At 44.1% G+C, this 23902-nt stretch overlaps 2 protein-coding genes across 7 annotated transcripts in view; one reads left to right on the top strand and one right to left on the bottom strand.

Moving 5' to 3' along the window:
• The window catches only part of Fam118a (family with sequence similarity 118 member A), a 30998-nt gene extending 27571 nt beyond the window's left edge, over positions 1-3427 (top strand). For all 6 annotated transcript variants that reach the window (XR_003851379.1, XM_029569150.1, XM_017801040.2 and 3 more), the window contains one exon: positions 2172-3427. Coding sequence is in view for 5 of the 6 variants with exons in the window: in XM_029569150.1 (XP_029425010.1) it covers positions 2172-2191 (20 nt within the window). In the remaining variant the exon portion in view is untranslated. The remainder of the gene's footprint in view (positions 1-2171) is intronic.
• A 2130-nt stretch (positions 3428-5557) lies between these two features.
• The window catches only part of Smc1b (structural maintenance of chromosomes 1B), an 82634-nt gene continuing 64289 nt past the window's right edge, over positions 5558-23902 (bottom strand). Inside the window, 6 exon segments of the mRNA XM_017801026.2 lie at positions 5558-6272; positions 9953-10063; positions 16301-16370; positions 19603-19754; positions 20638-20792; positions 21404-21560. Of these exon segments, the coding sequence (XP_017656515.1) occupies positions 6132-6272; positions 9953-10063; positions 16301-16370; positions 19603-19754; positions 20638-20792; positions 21404-21560 (786 nt within the window). The 3' untranslated portion in view covers positions 5558-6131.

The raw sequence follows: 23902 nt of genomic DNA, 5'->3' as shown, positions 1-23902 counted from the left end.
ATTAAAGGTGTGCACTACCATGCCCAGATAGTCTTTTTGTTTTATGTGTATGAGTGTATTGCCTGCATGTAGGTAAGTACACCCGTATTGTGCAGTGCCCATGGAGGTCAGAAGAGACTGTCGGATCCCCTGGAACTAGAGTTACAGACAGTTGTTAGCTGCCATGTGGGTGCTGGGATTCGAACCCGGGTCTTCTGCAAGATTGGTGTTCTTAACTACTGAGCCATCTCTCCAGCCCCAGAAAGATACCTTTTTTTTTTTTTTTTTTTTTTTTTTTTTGTCTTTTTGAGGCCGGGTCTCCCTGTAGCCCCAGCTGTCCTAGAACTCACTATGTAGACCAGGCTGGCCCAACTCACAAAGATCCACCTGCGTCTTCCTCCCAAGTGCTGGGATTAAAGGCATGCGCCACCACGCCTGACCTCAGAAAAGTACTTTTAAACAGCTCTATTACCAAGAAATTTCCAGAGCTTTGAAACATTCAGCATACCAGTAACTTACTCAGCATTTAAAGTCATCCCTTAGTGGGTGTGTTTGAACAGTACTGCGGCATAGCTGGTATATTCTTAACATGAAATCCTCCCAAATTGAAACTTTTTTGGTGCTCTAAAGTTTTGGATTTGGGGGCCTGGAGAGATGACTCAGCAGTTAAAGCCCTTGCTGCCCTCGCAGAGGACCTGCATTCATTTCCCAGCATGCAGGTCAGGTAGTTCCCAACCACCTGTAACCCCAGGGACTCCAGTGCAGGCACCTCTATACCTCCCTCCCTCCCTCTCTCCCTCCCTCCCACTCACTCACACTCTCACTCACTCACTCACTCACTCACTCACTCCTTTTATTAGGGATGCTCAGTCCCTTAAAGTCCATGCAAAGATTTCAAAATCCAAAACCTCAGAAGTCTGAAGTGCTTCTGGGTGCCAAGCATTTTAGGTGAGGGTTACTCTATCTCAGCTTGTACTACATTCCAGAAACCTGAGCTGGTGACGTCCTCTGTTACAAAGATTCATGGGGGATGTTGAGAATCTAGTAAAATGAAACTAGCCAATTTTAATGAAGTTACCTGCAGTGTGGCTTGTTGTGCAAGTTAGGATGGGTGGAAGAGCCCAGAGGCTGCATTCGTCCTCTCGAGAGGCATGTGAAGTGAGACTAAGTTGAGGTCCTTCTGGGAGAATGCCAGCACAGCTGCTGCAGAACCTGCACATCTCCTTGAGGGTTTGTATGGAACTTGAGTGCACGCGGAGCTGTATCTCTCCAGGGAAAATGCAGCTTTGGTTGTGTGTGGATAAAACCCTTTGCAGTCTTTCACTGGGGTTGTGCTCTTAGCTAGGGCATCTGTAACAAACTCCCTTGCCTCTGATCAGGTAGCTCTTTCTGCTGGTCGCTTTCCTGTCCTGGTTTTCCTCACGTGTTGGCCTCCCACACTGGTGGTCTGTGAGGTTTAAGAAGGCTGCAGTAGTTGTGGGCTTGCTTTCTGCGTCACCTGTGCACATGGAGGCTTTGCTCCAGCTCCTCTGAATGCTGTTTGTTCAGATGCCAGTGTCTCCTGCACGGTAGACACTGCTGGAGAGCAGTGGGCCAGGGCTACCCTTTGATGCCCAGTAAGAGCTTTGCCTCTGGGTAATAGCAACGTTATCAGCCTTGCCTCGCCCTCTTCTCCAGCCATGTCTGCTCGGGGCAGTGCCTCTGGTCTCTGATGCGCAGAAAGCCTTGGCCTGTTTTGCACATGGACAGAAAGGCCCAGAGCCACCTTCCTAGTCCTGCTGTCCACACCTGTAGCCTGAAGATCCCGAGGAATGGATCGACTCTACTTGGGAGTCCTGTGTGCTCTGAGCCTTCACTTCTTTCTTCACGTCCATGATCCTGCTGCCTGTGTGCTAAGACGGTGCTCTTCAGTCTACCAGAAAATAGCACCAGTGCTTGTGGGCTATTTCCACAGATCTTTACAAACCGTCATATTCATCTGCTCCTTGGTGGTATTTGTATACAGCTCTGCAAGGCCATTTATACACAGTTGCTGCTGTTTCCATTATGGAAGGTTCTCAAAGTCTTTAGCACATAAGAAACATTGTGAGATGGTTTCTAAACCAAAAATACTATTGTAAATACTACTATAAATACATGGGGGGGGGGTTGGCTTAACATTTAACATTTTGGCATTTCTTTTGTTTAAACAGATGATGCTGGAGGGTCTTGAAAACTTTAGCTAAAGCCTGAAAGTTGAAAACCAGCCTTCTGTAACCACAGTGCCATGCCCAAGCAATGAGGAATGTACAGAGGACTCCATATAGATCTCAGTCCTAAAATGCCACATACCCCAAGACAGCCATGTGGGTGTGTGGCCCTCGAGGTTGAATGACAGCTCCACTGTATATGTTTAGCTGCTCAGGAGGTGACATGGACACACTTCAGATATACTCTGTAGGGACTAATGGTCAGCTACCTCAGGGACCAAATTGGGGTCGGGACTGGTGGGGTGTACCTGACATTGTTTCCTGTTCCCATTGGAATGCTGTCCCTCATCGGAGTGTTATTTCCCCAATAAAAGGGCCAGAGTGAAAGATTGTCCACGCAACAGAGTTGCCAAAGAGCAAAGACTTCGACGTTTATGTGTCATACCTTAGTGGAAACATCTTTTACTGTAGAAAAACTTTGGAGGATGCATTGTTACATTGTTAAATAGTAAATAAATGGATAGCAGCACACTGACTCCATCAGTAGAGATGGATGACCAGAGCAATAGAGTTTCTTTGGAATGACAACATTTTAGTCATTTCTGTTCCAAAGAAATGGCAGGCCTTTCTGTTGTGAGGTCCAGAGAGCCAGAGGACCTTTCCAGAAGGGCTTCAATGTTGTTCAAACCCACGATGTGTCTTATAAGCTAAGAAAGTAAAAGCGAAGCATAAGATGAGGCTTTAAACTTTCAGTTAGGTTTTAAGTTCCAAGTTTTCCATGTTTTCTTTAGGGTTAGGTCCAGCCTTTCTGTCCTGTCTCTTCAGATTCTCTTCCCACAGTTCATACTAGGGATGTACATGCAGTGAGGTCGGCAAAACTTGCAAAAGGCCTGCCACATTCTAAATGCTTTCAGACCATGCCTGTTTAGAAGCACCTTGCTCAGTGTATGTACCACATATGCCCAGAGTTCATGACATGCGGTGAGGGTTACTAAAAGGAAGGCTTCTTTTTTGAAACAAGCCCTGCATGGTTCTGTTGAGGCTGCCCATCTGATAGGACATTTCTTGCCAAGCCCTCTGCCTGTGACAATGCCTGGATGGCACCGTAGCTTCCAAGGGTACAGGAGGAAAGAACAGGAAACAGGCTGAGCCATAGAAGGAATGAGGGAGAAACCAGAGGCATGCTGAAGATCTCTCCCCTTTCTAAGTGTGGAAAGTAAACCTTATGTGACTTGGTTATAATAAAATCTTAAAGTCAACTCTGTGTACTCAATTTTTTAGTTATTGACAAGATTTGGTATGTTTGAGAATTTTTAGCTCGAGTTGCCACTGAACTGTGAAATCAAGCAAAATGATTACTGTGTGGTGGCGCACACCTTTGATCCCAGCACTTGGGAGGCAGAGGCAGGTGGATCTTTGTGAGTTCGAGGCCAGCCTGGTCTACATGGTGAGTTCCAGGACAGCTAGGGCTACAGAGAGACCCTGTCTCAAAAAGACCAAAATAAGAGTATGAGTGTATTGCCAGCATGTATCTAAGTGCACCTGTGTTGTGCAATGCTCGTGGGGTTCAGAAGAGGGTGTTGGATGCCCTGAAACTGGATTCTGCTGTGTGGGTGCTGGGAACCAAACCCAGGTCCTCTACCAGAGCAGCCAGTGTTCTTAACGGCTGAGCACCTCCCCAGCTCTGTTATTTGGCACATTTTAAGTAGCTATATGAGTGCTTACCTACCTCGCCGCCTCACCGAAGCCAGAAGCATTTACTGTGATCACTCAAGAAGTCTGATCCCTATTCTACATGGATGTTGTTGATGGAGTGGAGAATCCTGAGTTTCACACCCTGCAGCTCTCCAAGGCTCAGCAGCTCTCTAGTTCCCCACATGCATTACAAGCCCCACCCACAGTAGACTGAGCTTCAGAGAGACTCTTCCCCACTTCTTCCACAAGTCAGCAGCATGGCTCTTTCAGGGTAAATCAGCCTATGAGTCAGTGTGTGCATATATGTGTGTGTGTGTGTATATATAGCTCAACCATTTATACGTATAAAATCAGTTATTGTTTTTGTTTGGGAGGTGTGGTTTGAATAAAAATGTCCCCCATAGGCTCCAAGTATTTGGACATTTTGTCCCCAGATGATGGCACCGTTTTGGGAGGTTTTAGAAGGTGTGGCTATCCTGGAGGAGGCACATCACTGGGGTTGGGCTTAGAGAGTTCTTAAGCCTTGACAGATCTCCAGTCAGTCTCTGCTTCCTGTGCCTGCGTGATGATGTGAGAGCTTTGCTTCTGCTCCTCCTCCAGCCACCATGCCTCCCTGCCATGATGGACTGTAATTCCCCTGGAACTGTAAGCTCAAATAAACTCTTCTATAAATTGCTTGGGTCAGTGTTTCTATCACAGCAACAGAAAAGTGACTAATACAGGAGGTATGATTCCCCAGTCAGTCTCCATCTTAGTCCTCCCCGCACCTCTGTGTCTCCTATACTTTTGAGACAAGGTCTCCCTGTAGCCCCAGCTGGCCTGGAACTCATTATGTAGACCAGACTGGCCTTGATCTCACAGAGATCTACCTGCTTTTGTCTCCTAAGTGCTGTAATTAAAAGTGTGTACCACTATACCTAGAGCCAATTTCTTATGTGTGTGTACGTGCGTGTGCCATGGCACATATGTGGAGGTCAGAGGACAATTTGCAGGAATAGGTTCTCTTGTCCTATGTAGACTGTGGAGATCTAACTCAGGTTGTCAGGCTTGGTGGCAGGCACCCTGACCCACTGAGCCATCTTGCCGGTCACCCAACCTTGGATTTAAAAAAAAAAAAATCATTTTTAAAAATCGTGTGTTTTGTGTGGCATGGTAGATTTCAAGAATGCAGGCATATTTTGTTTCAGAAGGACTGATTGCACACAAGGATCACCGCCATTGTCAATGCTGTCAGAATAAGAGGTAAGGAAGCACACTGCGCATATGCAGCCCTGGAAGAGCCTTTCAAGGGTGAGGAAGGAGTGGTGGAGAGCTAGTACAAGATATGGTTTCTACTGTCTAGTGAGCACTCACTGAGGAGCCATCCCTGGGGGAAGGACTCAACTGTTGTGACTCACTGCGCTAGGAAGGCAGAGCGCATTCTGTGTATGGGACACAACTGCTGCTCTCTTCAGGACACTGCTCCAGGGGTGGCACTTGACCTCTACAGAGGATCTGTTCTGCTTTGAAATGGAAATGAAGCTGTCCTGGAAGGTGCAACTTTTCCTTCCTCCCTGGAACAGCATTTACAAGAAGTCAGCTGTAACTTGGGAAAACTTTTGTTGTTCAATATGTTCTTAAGATAAATTATATTTAGAAAAATTCAGATTGTATTGAAGTAGACAATTCAATTTCACCACAAATTTTCTGCCTTGAAACCTTTGAAATTATTTTTATTCATATTTTCAGTACTGACATATATTCCCTCTGAAATATTTCCCATAAAAGCCAGGTTCATCAATTTACTAAACATACCATGACTAGTATATTTAGAAACTAATCAGGGCTGGGGATGGACTCAGTGTGGAGCCCTCACGCAAGGTCCTCAACACTACAAAAAACAAAACTCAATCAGCTGTTTCCCTTAAAGTGCAAGGCAAGACCAGAGTATGTGATACAGAATTCAAATCTTTTCTGACAAACTTATTTTAAAATGGAAGTTTAAATTGTGCTACCGAATCATATCCCCTACCTTAAAAAACAACCCAAAACACGTAGCTCATTCAAATGCTGTCATAGAAAACCTCTGTTGGAATGAGCCTGGATACCCTTAACTGAAGTGAGCTATGGCTTGTTTGACTAAAGCTATTACAACTTTTTCTTCATAGCACATGGGGCTGGTCCCGCTGCTCTGAGTTTGTTATCAGGAAACTAAACAGTGACTGGCCTGGCCTCCTCAGGGTCAGAGTATAGCTCCCACAGCCAGTGGCTGTTCAAGGAGACGCTTTTCTAACTGCGGGGGGACTGCGGGGACTGGGACTGTTGTGATGTCCTGGACTTCCGGGGTCTCCTGCTACCTTCTTGCTCTTCAGTGTCTGGATACTTTGAAAGATCTAGGGTCAGAACATGGCTGAACATGCACTCGTCGTACTGAAATGCAGAGAAGCAAGTTTGAGTCAGTTCCCCTGATTACAGAAAATATATTACTAAAGCAAAGTCATTTGTTAGTATTGATTTGCATTTAAAGGAATATCACTGAGGGCTGGAGAGATGCTCAGCGGTTCAGAGCACTGGCTGCTCTTGCAGAGAAGCCGGGTTCAATCCCCAGCACCCATGTGGCTGCTAACAACTGTCTATGACTCCAGCTCTAGGGGACTATGACGCCCTCTTCTGACCTCTGTGGGCACTGCACAACATGGGTGTACCTACACACATGTAGGCAATGCGTTCATACACATAAAAGACATCTTAAAGAAGTATATTGGATAAATGTACCATACTTTCCTTTCCATTCACATTCATCAGCTGATGGACAGCTACACCGTTTCCATTTCCTGACTATTGTGAATAGAGCCCCAATGGCGTCTCTGTAGCAGGATACAGAGTCCTTTGGGTAGATGCCCAAGGGTGGCATGGCTGCATCTGTGGCAGATCTATTTTTTATTTTTTTTAAAAAATTTAAAAATTTTGTGTATGCGTGTATTGCCTGTATGTAGGTAAGTGCACCCATGTCATGCAATGCCCACGGAGGTCAGAAGAGACTATCGGATCCCCTGGAACTAGAGTTAGGGACAGTTGTTAGCTGCCATGTGGGTGCTGGGATTTGCAACCAGGTCTTCTGCAAGAACAACCAGTGTTCTTAACCGCTGAGCCAGCTCTCCAGCCCCGGAAGGTCTACTTCTACTGATCCCATAGTGGCCACACCAGTCTGCACTCCCACCAGCAGAGTACTCTTTTCCCCACATCCTCACCAGCATTTGTCATCTTTTTTTTGGCTTAGCCATTCTGACTGCAGTAAGATGCAAATTAAAACAACTCTGAGATTTCATTTCCCTGATGGCTAATGATGCTGAACATTTAAAAATATTTCTTGTCAAGCTGGGCGTGGTGGCGCATGCCTTTAGTCCCAGCACTCGGGAGGCAGAGGCAGGCGGATCTCTGTGAGTTCAAGGCCAGCCTGGTCTACATAGTGAGTTCCAGGACAGCTGGGGCTACAGGGAGACCCTGTCTCAAAAAGACCAAAAAAATTTCTTAGCCATTCACATGTCCTCTTTTGAGAACTGTTTAGTTCTTTGCATGAATTTTTAGTTTGGTTGGGTTTTTTATGTTTAGTTTTTTTAGTTCTTTGTATAGTTTAGATACCTAGCCTCTGTCAGATGTATAGATGGTAAAGAATTTTTCCCATTTTGTAGGCTGCCTCTTCACTCAAATGATGGTGTCCTTTTCTGTACAGAAGACTTAATTTCATGAAGTCCCATTGGTTAATTGTTGCTCTTAATGCTTACATAATTGGGGTCCTGTTCTGAATCCCTGTCTTGTACCTGTAAGTTCTTGTGTATTCCCTACTTCCTCCTTGATCAGATTCAGGAGGACCAACAGGGCAGTTGTATATAGGAACCAACAGTGCTTATGTCAACATGTATAAGACCCATGCAAGCCCAAGCTAGACAAAATCCCAGCATGGATAGGGGAGGTGGGCAAGAAGCCTCAACACTAGCTGAGATCTATTGACAACTGATGAGGGAGTCATTTTTCTTCCAGGGTGTGATGCCAGGTAGGTTGACTAAGCTCAAGGAGATGGACCCACACCCATGAGCACAGCTGCCCTGGGTATGGGGGACACAACTTAGACTTGATAGGCCTTGCTATGATCTGACTCCACACGGAGGCCCTGACATTAGACATCTCCCACTCCCAAGCATGAAGAGGTTTCCATCATTTTTCTACTGCTCATCTACAGCCCAGGACGTCTTCACCTGTGCCCTACGAAAATGTAAACAGCCAACTGAACTTCTAGAGATAAAAATCACAGTCTGAGAAGTTAAAAAAACTATTTAAAAATGTTACCAATAAAAAATAATAGAGGGTGTGGAGTAGGGGAGGGTCGTAAGGTGGGGCTGCAGACCGGAGGAGTTCTGAATATAATCAAAATACATTGAATGAAATTCTCAATATTTCAACCAGGCGTGGTGGTGCACACCTTTAATCCCAGCACTTGGGAGGCAGAGCCAGGCAGATCTTTGTGAATTTGAGGCCAGCCTGGTCTACATAGCAAGTTCCATGCCAGCTGGGGTTAGAAAGACCTTGTTTCAAAAAGACAAAAAATAAATAAATTTTTTTTCAAAATGGGGTATCAATCATCCATGTTTGCACCAATAAATTAATTTCTATCTTAGGTCAAAGGAAAACTGCCCCAAAATAGAATGTCCTAAATTGTTGCTCTATTCCCTTAGCTCAGTTTTTTCTTAGTATGTTTTAAAAAAAAAATATGAGCAAGGTGTGGTGATGTATGCCTTTAATTGCAGCACTTGGGGGACAGAGGCTGGTGATCTCTGTGAGACCAAGGCCAGCCTGTTCCACATAATGAGTTCTAGGACAGCTGGGGCTACAGGGAGACTCTTTTCTCACAAACCAACTAAACAAAAGTATAGCTGGGCTTGGTGGTACATGCCTTTAATCCCAGCACTTGGGAGGCAGGGACAGGTGGATCTCTGTGAGATGGATGCCATCCTGGTCTATATAGCAAGTTCCAGGCCAGCTGGGGCTACAGAAAACCAAACCAAACAACAAAAAAGTGTGCACGCGCACATGTGCACACATGCCTGCCACAGTGCATATATGGAGGCCAGAAGACAAATTTGGGGAGTCACTTCTTTCTTTTACCTTGTGGTCTGGAGAACTGCACTCAGGTTGTCAGACTTTGCAGCAAGTGTTTACTGGCTGAGCAGTCTTGATGGCTTTAGCTCAGTTTCTGAGCTAAGTGCATGAATGGCTTTAAGACACTTTAAGACAGGTGTGTTAGACTGTGAAAATTACTGTACCACTTTGGAGCCTCTAATTTTCTTCCCTGATACAGCGTGTTCGTTTTTGCATAAAATATTCACACAGTACAGAAACATGAGACACAGTAACAGTCTGTTCTAGGTTAATGTATGCTACTATTTTGTAAAACAAAACTATCATACTGCCTATTTTCATTTATTACATTTATTTATTTTGAGAGAGACACAGACAGACAGAGAGAGACGGAGAGACAGAGAATTGGCTGGGGGACAGAAAAAGTCAGTTCTCCAACCGTGTGGATGAGGGGCTCAAACTCAGGTCGTCAGGCATGGCAGCAAGTGTCTGAACTTCCTGAGCCATCTCCCTGACCCATGCCCTACAGATTATTTTTAAAAACTGTTTTATTATTTTCATTTTGTGTATGAATGTTATGCCTGTATATGTGTAAATGCACCTGTATCATTCAGTACCTGTGAAGGTCAGAAGACAGCATCAGATCCCCTGGAACTAGAGTTATGGATGGTGTTAGCTGCCATGTGGGTGCTTGGAATTGAACCCGGGTCCTCTCTACAAGAGCAGCCAGTGCTCTTAACCTTTGAGCCATCTCTCCAGCCCCATGCCCTACAGTTTTTAATTTCCTTATACTTCAAATGTTTTAAATGTCTGTTCTGTCAAGGATAATATCTGAATAATGACTCATAAATCTTAACTTGTTTAAAAATCATTTTGCTTAAATTTATCACTATAGAAACCCAGGAGCGTCTTAGACTCTGTGGACTGTGACAGGATCAGAGGACTTTATGGGCCTCTCCTCCCGTGTCTCTTACCTCCGGGTAGATGCCTATCAGTGCCTCAGCTCTGGAGTAGAACTCTTCTTTCAAGGAAATGACTATCATCTGAAACTCTTGCTTAGTCTGCTCTTTGATGTAACTTGATACCTGGGAGGAAATAAAGAGCACTTTTCACCAGCAAGGCAAGGCCTCCTTTTGGGCTCTGATAATAACGGTTCTGCATGTTTCTTTTTCCTTTCTTTTAAATTAAAAAAATCACATTTGTTTATTCTGCATGTGGAGGTCAGAAGACAACCTGCAGGAGTCAGGTCTCTCTTACGGCGGGGATCCTGGGGATTGAACTCAGTTGTCAGGCTGGGTGGCAAGCACCTCACCCACTGAGGTATCCTTGAACTCTGGTTTTGCAAGTTTCTGTCTGCCTATTTTAGGTGGCTGGGCATTTGTTTGCCTTCCTTTGAATTCACTGAGTCTACTACAGTCACAGAAATAGAACTCTGATTCTAAAGTAGAAATACAAAATAGGGGCTGGAGAGATGGCTCAGCAGTTAAGAGTGTGTTCTGCTCTTGCAGAGGACCTAAGTTTGGGTCCCAGCACCCATTTCAGATGGCTCACAACTAACTGAAACTCCAATGCCAGGGGAATCCTACATACTCTTTTGGCCTCTGTAGGCACCTGCACTCATGTGCATAGACCCCTACCCAGGTATGCTTGTATGCAGTTGAAAATAAAATGTTTAGGGCTGGAGAGGTGACTGACTCAGGGCTAAGAGCACTTGTAGAGGACCTGGGTTTGGTTCTGTGTTACTCACTTTTCTGTTGCTGCGACAGAAACACTGACCAAAGCAATTTATAGAAGGAAGAGTTTATTTGACCTTGTGGGTCCAGGGGAATTACAGTCCGTCATGGCAGGGAGGCATGGTGGCAGAGGTAGCTGGAGCAGAAGCCACACCTTCTAAGACCTCCCAAAACAGCACCACCAACTGGGGACAAAATGTCCAAATACTTGCAGCCTATGGGGGACATTTTCATTCAAACCACCACAGATTCTAAGTAACCATCTGGTGGCTCACAACCACCTGTACAACTCCAGTTCCAGGGGATCTGATGCCCTCTTCTGGCCTCCACAAACACCTGCACACATGTGGTGCATATACATACATTTAGGTACATATACATATATATATAACATCTTTTTAAAAATAAATTTTATTTAAAAATTTTATTTATGAGTGTATTGCCTACATGTATGTAAGTGTACCTATGTCGTGCAATGCCCATGGAGGTCAGAAGAGGGTGTCAGATCCTCTGGAACTGGAGTTACAGATGGCTGTTAGCTGCCATGTAGGTGCTGGGAACTGAACCCAGGTCCTCTGCAAGAGCAGCCAATGTTCTTTTTTTTGTTTAATTTTAAAAATTTTATGTGTATGAGTGTATTGCATGCATGTATGCAAGTGCACCTGCATTGTGCAATGCCCATGGAGGACAGAAGAGGGTGTCAGATACTCTGGAACCGGAGTTACAGATGGTTGTTAGCTGCCATGTGGGTGCTGGGATTTGAACCCAGGTCTTTTGCTAGAACTGCCAGTGTTCTTAACCGCTGAGCCATCTCTCCAGCCCCCACATATAAAATTTTAAAAGAAGAGGAAGAAGAAAAAAAAACCCCTTTATTAAGCTAATGACCTAAAAACATAGAGTTTTGGGGCTAGGGAGATGGCTCTGTGGGTAAAAGTGTTTGCCATACAAGCCTGATTATGTGATCTCCAGAATTCACATTTAAAAAAAGCTGGATTTGGTGGTGTGCATCTGCAGTCCTAGCACAGTTACAGTGAGATGGGAGGAGAAGGAGACAGATCACTTTCAAGCTCCTGCACGAGCTAGCTTGGACTGTAAAGCACAGCAGCAGCAGCAGACACTAGAGAAACGCTGTTCAGTAAGGTGGAAGGCAAGAACCGACTCCTGAAAGTTGTCTGCTGACCACTTACATGCCTGTTTGTGTGAGCTCCCCACCCCCAAATAAAACCTGACAAGTTGGTTTGCTTGCTTCTGGGAATGGAATGCAGTGCCTCAGGAAGCATTCTATCACTGAAAACCTGAAAAGCTTATTTTAAATAAAGCTCTACCTTAAGATACTATGATGGGATTCTGCAGCCAGCCTTCTGAAGGAAAACGCCTCTCAGGCCCCCTCCCTATCCTCTAAGAAAAAAAGCTGCCCTCCACCTGACTCTGAAAATCCCCTTCATTGTTCAAACCCTTTCCTGGTTTCTGTTTACAATTACAATGGAAATGGTCTGGGGCAGAGAAGGAGAAACGTTCTGAGCTAGCCAATGACAGTATACTTGGTACATCTGTGTATGGTCTCTATGAAAATGATCTGGGGCAGAAGAGAGGACGTTCTGCCCCAGGTGAGACAGCCAATAACTGTATAGGTAAAGTCTCTGGAAATCAGCCCTAGATTGTTCCTTTCTTGACTATTCTGTGTATAGTTTCTATGGAAACCCCTGGCTTTGAGGTTTTTTTTGTGGTTTTTCTGCTTAAAAGCTCCGTGATTTCATGATTTCACTGTTCGGGGTTACAGGGCAGCTCCCGAGACTGTCTGCATCCTCAACTGGTTGGCCTCAATAAAGCGCTCCTTTTTACTGAGACTCAGAGTCCAGTCATTGTAGGGAATTTTACAGACACATAACACTTCGTAAGATAAAAAGTACTACTCGGATACCCTATGAGAGTGAAGGGAGCTGGTATTTATACTTCCAACTTATTTTGCTAACCCAAAGCCTAAAAATGGACAAAATGTGGCAATTATATGATTTCAAGCTTAAACGTAAACTACGGCTCCTCCAGGAAGCTCAATTCCAAGGAAATATGAGAAGTAAAATACTGAGTGTGGAGGCCCACACCTGTAACCCTAATACCTGGGAGAGGTAGAGGCAAGGAGGATCAACAACAGTTCAAGGCCATCCTCAGCTACATAGGGAGCTTGAGACTAGCCTGGGCTACAAGATACTATAGAAAAAACAACAACAAAAAAGCAAAATGAGGCGGGCGTGGTGGCACATGCCTTTAATCCCAGCACTTGGGAGGCAGAGGCAGGCAGATCTCTGTGAGTTTGAGGTCAGCCTGGTCTCCATAGTGAATCCAGGCCAACCAAAAAAACCCAAAACAAAATGAACAAACCACTTGTGATGGTTTGAATGAAAATGTCCCCCATAGGCTCCAAGTATCTGGACATTCTGTCCCCAGATGATGGTACTGTTTTGGGAGGCTTTAGAAGGTGTGGCTATCCTGGAGGAAGCGCATCACTGGGGATGGGCTTAGAGAATTTTAAGCCTTGCAGGATCTCCAGCCGCTCTCTTGCTTCCTGTGCCTTTGTGATGATGTGAGAGCTTCGCTTCTGCTGCTCCTCCAGACACCTCCAGCCACCATGCCTCCCTGCCATGATGGATTGTAATTCCCCTGGAACCGTAAGCTCAAATAAACTCTTCCTTCTATAAATGGCTTGGGTCAGTGTTTCTATCACAGCAACAGAAAAGTGACTAATATACCACTCAGAACTTAGATACAAGAGACACATCTAGTAACTATATTTGCCAGCTCCCTAGACTGCTTTGTGGGTCAGAGTATATTCTGGTCCTGACTGCTTCTGAGATCCAGGACAAACACAGGCTTCTGAAGTAGGAGCAGCAGCTCTGAGGAAGGACTGGAATGCCAGCTGAGGTGAGGGAGGGAAGCTGCTCTTGGCTAAGAGGCTACATCATGAAAGGATCTCTGCTATCAGAGGCCATGGTGGTAGCCATGACTCATGAATGAGAATGTTTTGGATTTGTGCTAGGAGCATGAGAGGAGGATACAAAATGTCCCCCAGGTAGTAAAAGCTTAGTCCCCAGCCTGTGGCACTAATGGAGAATGATTTTCTTCAAACTGAGCTTCCTGAAGGTCCCTTCTAGCGGTGGAGTCCAGCGGAAGGATGCTAGGTGAGTCAGCGTGAGGTACCTAAGCCCCTTCCTCTCTCTTTGCTTCCTGTGTCTGTCATGAAGGGGCTGCTTCTGCTCTGCTGTGCCCCACCATGGTATGTGGCCTCATCATAGGTCTAAGAGCAATGAACAACTGTTTGTGGACTGAAATCTCCACAATGGAGACAAATAGCTTTTTCAGGGTTCTGTGGCAGTAACAGAAAGCTGACTAACAGATGCAAAGAGCTTAGGGCACACATTCTGCTTCGAGTCCCTGATCATAGTGTTAGGCACCCTGTTCTCAAGAGGAAAGGTAAGCTATTCGTGCTTGTTCCTACTTACCTAACTGCTTAAAATTCAGCAGTAGAGTTGCCATAAATCTCAGCAGGATCATGGAAATGAGCAGGCTTTTGATAAATAGGCCAAATGCTAATACGAATCTGAAGTCAGACCTAGAAACTGGAGATGCTGCCACCAGTGTAAACATCTAGATCTTGCTAGAAGAATACCTTAAAATGTATTCAGGAAAAGGGGAAGTCACCAAGAGAGGTGTCCCCAACAATATGGGATGCAAAATGCCAAAATTAACCTGACAGGCTGCTCCCAAGGGGTCAGGCCACAGAATCCAGTCAGCTTACTACAATCCAAAACATCAAACATGACCTTTTGAGGCAGCAACAGTGGCTGCAGGGAGTACAGCCATCAGCTAAGGTGCACAGTGAGAGAAGTAAACCACTCTTGGCTAAGTTTAGTGCTGCTATTCAGAAAACAACCACGGTTCTCTCTTGTTGATCCATTTTCCCTTCCTTCCCCTGAACACCATGAAGCTTTTGGCAGACTTTCTGGGTGTAGAATTGAATATTCTTGTGTATCCATGTTGAAAAACTGTTCTTCCCCATGAATGTGGTTCAGATAAATGCATTTGTGCTAGGTTAGGAGCTCTTTAGGCTGCAGCTACTTAATGTTCACCAACTTGTGGGTACACTTCATGTGAGACTTAATTTGGAGGCACAGAACCTTCTGGGCAGCATTCCAGAATGGAAAACTTCTCAGTAGGCTTCTAACCAAACTCACAAGACTAAGTTATAAATCAGAGTGCCAATTTAAAACTACTGAGAAATATATCTGTCATCACAAACACAGTCATCTCCTGGTAAGCAGCTGTTATGCTAAGTCCAGGCATCCCTGGAAGACAATGGGCTTAGAACCAGAGCCAGGTGAGTCTGATCCATCCATATGCAAAATGGGTAGATGTCTGAGCTAGAGCTCTTCCCTCCCCTGGGCAGGGATGGGCACTGCCAGTGTTTGCCTCATTTAGACAGAAATGTTAGACAGGGGTATGGGGCAGAGAGGCAAATCGGTTCCATGAACATGGCAACGATCATTGCTGGCCAACTTCCAAGCATTAAAGTGTTTCCTTAGTCTCAAATAATGAAAACAGGACTGCACAAATACAGATTGGTTTTAAATTTTGATAAAAATCAAGGATGTTGAATTTTTTTTTTGTCTTTTTTTTTTTTTTTTGAGACAGGGTCTCCCTGTAGTCCCAGTTGACCTGAACCCACTATGTAGACCAGGCTGGCCTTGAACTCACAAAGATCCGCCTGCCTCTGCCTCCCAAGTGCTGGGACTAAAGGCATGTGCCACCATGCCTGGCAGATGTTGAATTTTTAACTTTAAGTCTTGTGGAGTTTTATGTAGTGATATTATTTTTACGCTATAATAAACAACGAATTTGGTCTGTGAAATCATACAAATCCATCTGTACAGGTCCTGTGCTATTAAGGACCCACCAATTTCCAACACTTAAATCTGGAACTCAAGTTGAGCCCATGTGATGCTGCTGAGCACATACAGTGACTATTAACTTTGTCCCCTATGTTGATTTGCTTGGCAAGCTCCCTAAGCCTCAAATGAAAACAGCTCTCAAGCATCTGATTTTTAGATTTTAAGTTAGACTTTAAAAGTACTAACTTTAATCAGCAATTATTTCTGGTTTCTAAACTCTGGAGTAAACTGCCTTCTGATTACATTAACTTGAAGTTATAAACAGTCCTAGTTAGAATTAATTGTCAACTTGACAGAGTCTAGAATCACCAGAGTCTCAATTATCTTTATCAGGTTGGTCTGAACACATGCCTGTGAGGGATTGTCTGAACCATTCATTGATGTGGAGAGGGGCCAGCCACTGCAGGGGGCACCATTCCTTGGGAAAGTAGTCTGGGGCTGTACAAGGAAGTCTGCTGAGCTGGAACCTGACAGGAAGCCAAGCTCCTGCTTAAGTTCCTGCCCTGACTCCCCTCAGTGATGGACTGTGTCTGGAAGTGTGAGCCAAACAAACCCTTCCTCTGAGCTGCTTCTGGTCATGGTGTTTGTTATAGCAACAGAATGAAACAAACATTCCATTACAAACTGAAAGCAGAGAGAAACGTACCTTGCCAATGTTAGTATTGTCCAGTGCTGCATCCACTTCATCTAAAACAAAGAATGGAGCAGGCCGAAAACTAGAAAAAAAAATACAAGCACATAAGCAACAACGTTCTATTTGTTTTAGGAAAGACTTAGAGGCAAGGATTAACAGTACCTAGAATAAGTAAGACAGATCTTTTTAGAAACTTTGGCAAACAGGCTGGAGAGCTGGATCAGCAGATAAGAATACTGTCAGCTCTTGCAGAGGCCCAGGGTTTGATTCCCAGCACCCACACGGCAGCTAAGAAGCATCCGTAATTCCAAATCCAGGTGGTCTAATGCCCACCACTAGTCTCCATGGGCACTACATGCACAGGTGCCTTCATATACACACAAGCAAAACAGACATAAAATAAATTTTTAATTAAAAAATCTGCCAGGTGTGGTGGTACATGCCTCTAATTCTAGCACTCAGAGGCGGACAGATCTTTGTGAGTTTGAGGCTAGTCAGGTCTACATAGCGAGCTCCAGGACAGCTTGGGCTACAGGGAGACTGTCCCCCACCAAAAAGAAAGAAAAAAAGAAAAAAGAAAGAAAGAAATGGTCAGCAGTGACCTTGAGCTATACCCAGTGACTCCCTGAAGCACCGGCACCAGATCTCTCTACCCACTGCTACCTACTGTGCTACTAATTCTTCATCTCAATACTCATTTCTGAACATTACAGAGCTCTAGAGGTTTGGTGCCAGGAGCCCTCCTCTATCTAGCTCCCTTTTTGTTTCCAAAGGTTTTTTTGTTTTGTTTTTTGGTCTTTTTTTGAGACAGGGTCTCCTTGTAGCCCCAGCTGTCCTGGAACTCACTATGTAGACCAGGCTGGCCTTGAACTCACAAAGATCCGCCTGCCTCTGCCTCCCAAGTGCTAGGATTAAAGGCGTGCGCCACCACGCCCGGTGCAAAGTTTTAATAACATTAAATCTGGCTGGCCCTCAGGATATAGCTCAGTGTTGGGTGCTTGCCTAATACAAACAAGGCCATGAATTCTATCCTCACTAGGGGAATGGGGGCTATTTTCCTTTTCTTTTGGACAGGCATGGGGGCATATACTGTAATTCCAGCACTCAAAAGGATGAAGTAGGGGCTGGAGAGATGGTTCAGCAGCAAATAGCACTTGCTGTTCTCGCAGAGGACCCGGGTTCAGTTCCCAGCACCCACATGGTGACTAACAACCATCTGTAACTCCAGTTTCAGGGGATCCAATACCTTCTTCTGACCTCTGTGGGCACTGCACAACACAGGTGCACTTACATAAATGCAGGCAATAAACTTGTACATATAAAATAAATTTAAAAAAATTTTTTTAAAGTAAAAAAAGGATAAAGCAAAAAGGATTATGCATTAAGAGGCCAACCAGAGGGGCTGGAGAGATGGCTCAGCAGTTAAGAACACTGGCTGTTCTTGCAGAAGACCTGGGTTTGAATCCCAGCACCCACATGGCAGCTAACAACTGTCTGTAACTCCAGTTCCAGGGGATCCAACAGCCTCTTTTGTCGTCCGAGGGCATTGCATGACACAGGTGCACTTACGTACACGCAGGCAATACACACATACACATAAAATAAAAATTGAAAAAAAGAGGCCAACCAGAGCTACATGATGACAGCCTGTATCAAAATAAACAAAAGCAAAGCCTGGTGGCTTTCACTCACTTTCTCTGGCAGTTTTGAGCTCTCACTGTGTCTTCATGGATGAGTCACATCGGCATCTAGCAAACATCTCCCCTCTGTCCACCTGCTCCCTTCTCCTGTGGTCTTCTCCAGGTCAGTTAGTGGCAGCAATTTTCATTCTGGCCATTTAGGCCAAACCCATGGAGTAACCACTGACTCCTTCACACCCTAGACCTGTTAGCAACCTTTGGCTTTCATACTGATCCAAGGACCACTACCTTCCATCTTGGTGTTACAACAGCTTCCTAACCCTGTCCCTAAGTATCGCTGCTACACAGAGTACTCTTGACACACGTCAGGCCCATTCTGGCCTCAGGCCTTTGTACTTGCTGTCCCTCATGTCTAGAGCACTCCTGCCTTAGCTAGCCTGTAACTTGTTCCCTTAATTCTAATCTTTGCTTAACTGTTACCCTCTCAAACACACCTTCCTTGATGACTGTAAAGCACTTCTGGGTCACCAATATCTCCCTTTTTTTTCCCTCTCTTATCGAATTTCTCAGTTTCATATATTCTCTGTATTAGAGAATTAGTTTACAAATAATGCCTATCAATCTTTGCCAATAAAAAGACCTGTGGCCCAAACTGGTACTAGAAATGAGCCTAGGGTCTCACACACATGAGACTTGTGCTCTACTGCTAATCTATGAGCCCAGCAAAAAGGAAGCATCTTTGAGAAAAGCAGCTTGTTTTGTTTATGGGAATCTCCAGAGAGCCTGCCACAGTACCAGGCAGAGTAACTAGTAGACATCTGCTGAGCGAAGGGATGGAGCGCCACCTAGTGACAGTCTTATTCTGAGCCACTCCTATGCTGGAGTCCCTCCCTGCCATGGCTTTCCTTCTCTTTTCCTTTTAGGTAGGGCCCATTCCATGTCTTTGAGAACAGCGGTCAAGGTCAAGCTCTGTGTTCTTGTGTCCCTGTCTCTGGTGATGGGAGGAGAGAGGCACCTAGGCTTTTACGGCCTACTGTGAATGCTGAAAGCTGCTGTTTCTTAATTTTACCCAACTCTTTGTTTCTTCTTGATTCTTTTTTTTGGTCTTTTGGAAACAGGGTCTCCCTGTAGCCCTAGCTGGCCTGGAACTCACAGAGCTCCATCTGCCTCTGTCTCCCGAGTGATGGGATTAAGAGTTCGCACCACCACACCTGGCTTTGTTTCTTGATTTCTATTTCAAGGAAAACAGTAGTTTTCAGTAGTTATATCATCTGTGGAAAAGATGTTAATTACTTTTTTTTTTTTTAGAAAAAGAAATATTTTGCTTTTAGCATTCACTAAACTACAGATCTCTGAATATGGCTTAGGAAAAGAATATGTAAGTTAGGGTTATGTTTGTCATTTTTGTTTTTCAGTAATCTTATGTCCTACTGGCCATTCCAAATACTTTCCTCTTCTATAAAGCTAGAAAAACCATGAGTTATTGATAAATTTTGTCAAAGACTGAGCTCTAGATATGCTAAGCTCCTGCAGGCCTAAAACAAATCTGAACTGTATGGCTGAAAATACAGCTTTGGTAAATATTATTAAAGAAGTAATTATAGATTTTACTAATTATAGATGTAATTCATAGATTATAATGATAGAGATCTACTTGTTAGCTTGTGGCCTTACCTGTGTACAGCAAACAGCAGAGCCAAAGCTGCCACACATTTTTCTCCCCCTGACAGATTGTCCATTGGCATAAACCGTTTTCCTGGAGCTACACAATTATAGCTAATCCCATCTAAGTAGGGTTCTTCAGGGTTCTCTGGGCTAAGAAATGCCTGAAACACATGTTATTTATTTATCCATATCAGTAATGTAACCAGTACCTTCAAGTTGGGTGGCAACATATTTAAATGTGAAATATTCTATTGGTTAAATTTCCTCAATTTTGAAGGGAAAATACCAATACTTGCAAATACATTTAAATTAATCTACACTGCATTTAACCATAGGCATTACAGTTGTCTGGGTCGAGGGGAAAGAGAGAACATTCTACCTAAGGATCAGGCCTTTTTACCACAGAGCCAGTCAAACCTCGGTAGCACCTGTCACAGATTTACAAAAACAGCCTCCCTCCATTCACTTATTGGTCCATCCACCTCATACTCAGTACTCACTGTGGGCTACACTGCAGATAAAAGTATGAATTCTCTTCTCAACAAGTTACTGAACTTACTATCATCTTATTTTACTGAAATTCTAAAGTCTGGATTCAGGATCATCCCAGTTCATAGCATGAACCCAAAGCCGAGCAGTCACATACACCCCAACCTACATCTTTATTTGACAAGTATTTGCTGTGGTTACTGATAAAAGAATGGGGGTGGTTACTGCCAAGAGACTCATTCAAAGGTCCATTACCTAGATTTGATCAATACCACAGATCAACTATTTCCTTTACATTGACCCCACCTTCACCACAGAGCTCAACAGTTCCATAAATTCAAACAGAATTTCAGTACTTGACGAGAACTTAGAAAGCAAATGAGTTAAACCCACTAATTTTCAAGTGGAGAAACAGGTCCTGACTTGTCTGGACTGACTTGGCACCTGTCACTCAAGGAGTATTTAGTGGTCTTTTACTTCTCACCATAAAACAAACAATCTCCAAACACCAATTGTACAAAATCCCCTCTAGTATCTGGAGTGAAAAATACATACTTGGGCACTGTTGTTTCTGCAGAGCTTCTTGTAGATTTGATCAATTGAGATTGAGATGTGCTCAAAACACCGGCTGAAAAGATCGTACCTCCGTTTTTTCACTTGTTCAAACTCTTGCCTACATATTCTGGCTTCCTTTCTGCTGGCCTCAAAAGCTAACAGAGAATAAATGTTCTTTACTGGGACACCATCAAGAGGCTCTCTTCAAATTTTACATGTGAAATATTTTTAGAACTTAAGAGTTTGATTGTCTTGAATAAATCTACTTTCAAAACACCTAAACTGTTTGTTACTAATCCCAAGAGCATACCTCTGAAAATTGATGAACTTTTTTTCTGGCAGAGCTAATTTCTAAATAATGCTAAATAATGCTAGCAAGTTCTGATAGTGTATTTTATATATACATATATATATATATTTGCCTGTATGAAAAAAACCTAAATATGTGTCCTAAAATAACTGAAGAACCTGCAGAGTTTCATACAGCCTAGGCTGGCCTTGAATTCACTAGCTCCATGCATTTTAGCACCCCTCCAACAGAGTTACCTTCCCAATTCCCAACAGACCTACTAAGTTAAAGTAGACGCCTTATAAAGGAAGAACATCATGATTCAGTATTAAAAGCGCATGTTAGTATATAAGGTAACAGAGAAAAAGACATGATTAACAAAAGGAAGGTACGATTCCTGGAAATTACTGGCACTTACTATAGAAATCAAAACACCCATGAATTCAACCTTGGTAACAACTATAAGCTCAATTTTACCGTCTGTGGACTCCTGAAACTTTTCTCTAACAGCCTTTAAGTTCTCCAGTGCTCGTAGGTTTGGGGCTGCTGTCTTCAGAAGAACATTTTCCTGGGATGCTACTTGCTGCAGAAGGAGTGTAAGGTGGGCATCCACCTCCTTATCTGATGGTAGACCCTATTATTAGCAAAGAACAGCACGGACTGGCATGTTTTTAACACCCAAAGCTAAGGCATAAGTACAAGACTGCTATCATATTTAAACAGTTTATTTACATTTATTTATTGTGTGCATGTGGGGGGCATGTGTGCCATGATATGTGTGTGGAGATCAGAGGAGAGTTTTGCAGGAGTCAAGTCTCTCCTTTTATCATGTGGGACCCTGGAAGCAAACTCATGTCATCAGCCTTGGCAGCAAGTGCCTTTACCACTAAGCCATCTTGCCAGCCCAAGACTGCCACCATCTTTAGTTTTGTTTATTTGGTTTCTCAAGCCAGGGTCTTGCTATACAGCCATGGCTGGTCTGTTACTATGTAGGCTGGGCTGGCCTCAAACTTGCAGCAATCCTCCTGCCTCAGCTTCCCAAGTGCTGAGATTACAGGTATGTGCCACCACACCTGGCAAGAACCTTACCTGACCCCACCAACAGCATCTGCATCTCCTTCCTCCCTTGGGAAGCTGTTTTGTGTCTGGAGCTGCAGTCATGCAGGCAGTGTCTACAGCCACCATATCAGCTGGGCCTTTTGTGGCTTCAGTACTGTATTATGCTGCTCTGGGAACATTCTTTATTGCCTTAGTTTATAATCATGCCCCCAAAATATGAAAATTCATTTATTACCTGTTTGTTAATTAAAAACAATGTTGGGGGTGGAGAGAGAGCTCAGCTCAGCAGTTAAGAGCTCTGGTTTCTCTTATAGAGGACCAGGGTCCATTCCCAGCACCCACATGGGGGCTAATAACCTTATGTAACTCCAGTTCCAGGGGATCCAACATCCTCTTCTGGCCTCTGTGGGCATTGCATGCATGTGGTACACTTACATAAATGCAAGCAAAACACTCATAAAATAAATATAAATAAAAATTATAAGCAATACTGGTCTTATACTATGGGTTAGACACTAAAGGTTCAATGATGAAAACTAATTCAGCCTGCCTTAAAAGGACGAACACAGACACCACAGGTAGAGAGAGGCTCCAGTCACCTAAAGGGAGTAATATTCTGAGAGCCAATGAATAAGGAGGGAAGGAAGAAAGCATAGCTACACCCTTCCAGGAAAATCTTGACTCCAAAAGGGGGTTAATTAATGCATAACAAATGTAATACTTAATTCACTGAGAAGATGATTATTTGAAAACTGAGTTAAACTGCCAATTTGGGTGACTTAAACAAATACATGGTTAAATCATACCATACAGTAGAAGAGATTTCAGGTTATTAAGCAGGCTAATGATCTGGTAGTATGGCCCAGTTGGTAGCCAGGCTCATTCACCAGTACTAGTACACTGAGCATGGTGGCATGGGCCTTTAATCTCAGCATTTGGGAGGTGGAGGCAGGAGTATGAGAAGGCCAGGTGTGGTGGTGCACACCTTTAATCCCACCACTAGGGAGGCAGAGGCAGGCAGACCTCTGTGAGTTCAAGGCTAGCCTGGGTCTACATAATGAGTTTCAGGACAGCTGGGGCTACAGGAAGACCTTGTCTCAAAAAGACAAAAAAATAAAAAAATAAAAAAGAAGAAGCTCCAGGTTATTCTCAGCTACATAGTAAGTTTGAGGCCAGCCTGGGCTATAGGAGACCCTGTCTCAAAGAACAACAAAACAAAATGATACCCCCAGAAAATTGTAACATAAAATTATTTACTGGATAATGAGGTAACAAGGGACTTTTTTAAACTAGAGAGAAAAGTTGTTCCGTACCAAACATTCTAATTAAAAAAGTCCAACGAACCTCACAGATGCCCTAAGATGTGAAATGTTATCCTCCCTTTCTTCTCAACACATCCCAACCCTTCCTTCCGGTGGAGCCCATGTGTTGAGGGCTTCAAGGAGTGGCCATGCCTGACTCAGAGGGAGGCTAAGTTTACCCCCTAGTGACTGCCTTAGGAATGAACACGTGACCTAGACCACTGTAACAAGGGGACCATGCCTTAGGCCTTTTAGGTATACCTTCAAGTCTAGAACAGCACTACCCTAAAAGGCAGGCTCCCTTCCCTGAAGATGCCGGTGGTGTGGCTAGGTAGCCCAGATGGCCACAGTCACTGTGTCCTCATGAGAAGCAGGCTCAGGAAGTAGACAGAAGCATATTGCTTCAGGGATGGCAGAGACACAGCCAGAGTTCTTAATGTAGAGAGCCAGGAATGGCAGCTGATGCTGTGCCTGCAGCTGTGGAGGACCTGTTACCCTCCTGTATGTTATGCTAAGGAATCTGGGCGCACTCCAGAGACTGCATTAAGATACCAGCAGAGGAGTAAGGGTGTTAGAGTAAGCACCACTTTTGTCTTCTGAAGTACTTTGTAAAGTT

The sequence above is a fragment of the Nannospalax galili genome, unplaced genomic scaffold, assembly GCF_000622305.1.
Source record: "Nannospalax galili isolate Female #2095 unplaced genomic scaffold, S.galili_v1.0 scaffold180, whole genome shotgun sequence".
Taxonomy (NCBI): domain Eukaryota; kingdom Metazoa; phylum Chordata; class Mammalia; order Rodentia; family Spalacidae; genus Nannospalax; species Nannospalax galili.
This window is presented reverse-complemented; position numbering and strand designations above follow the sequence as displayed.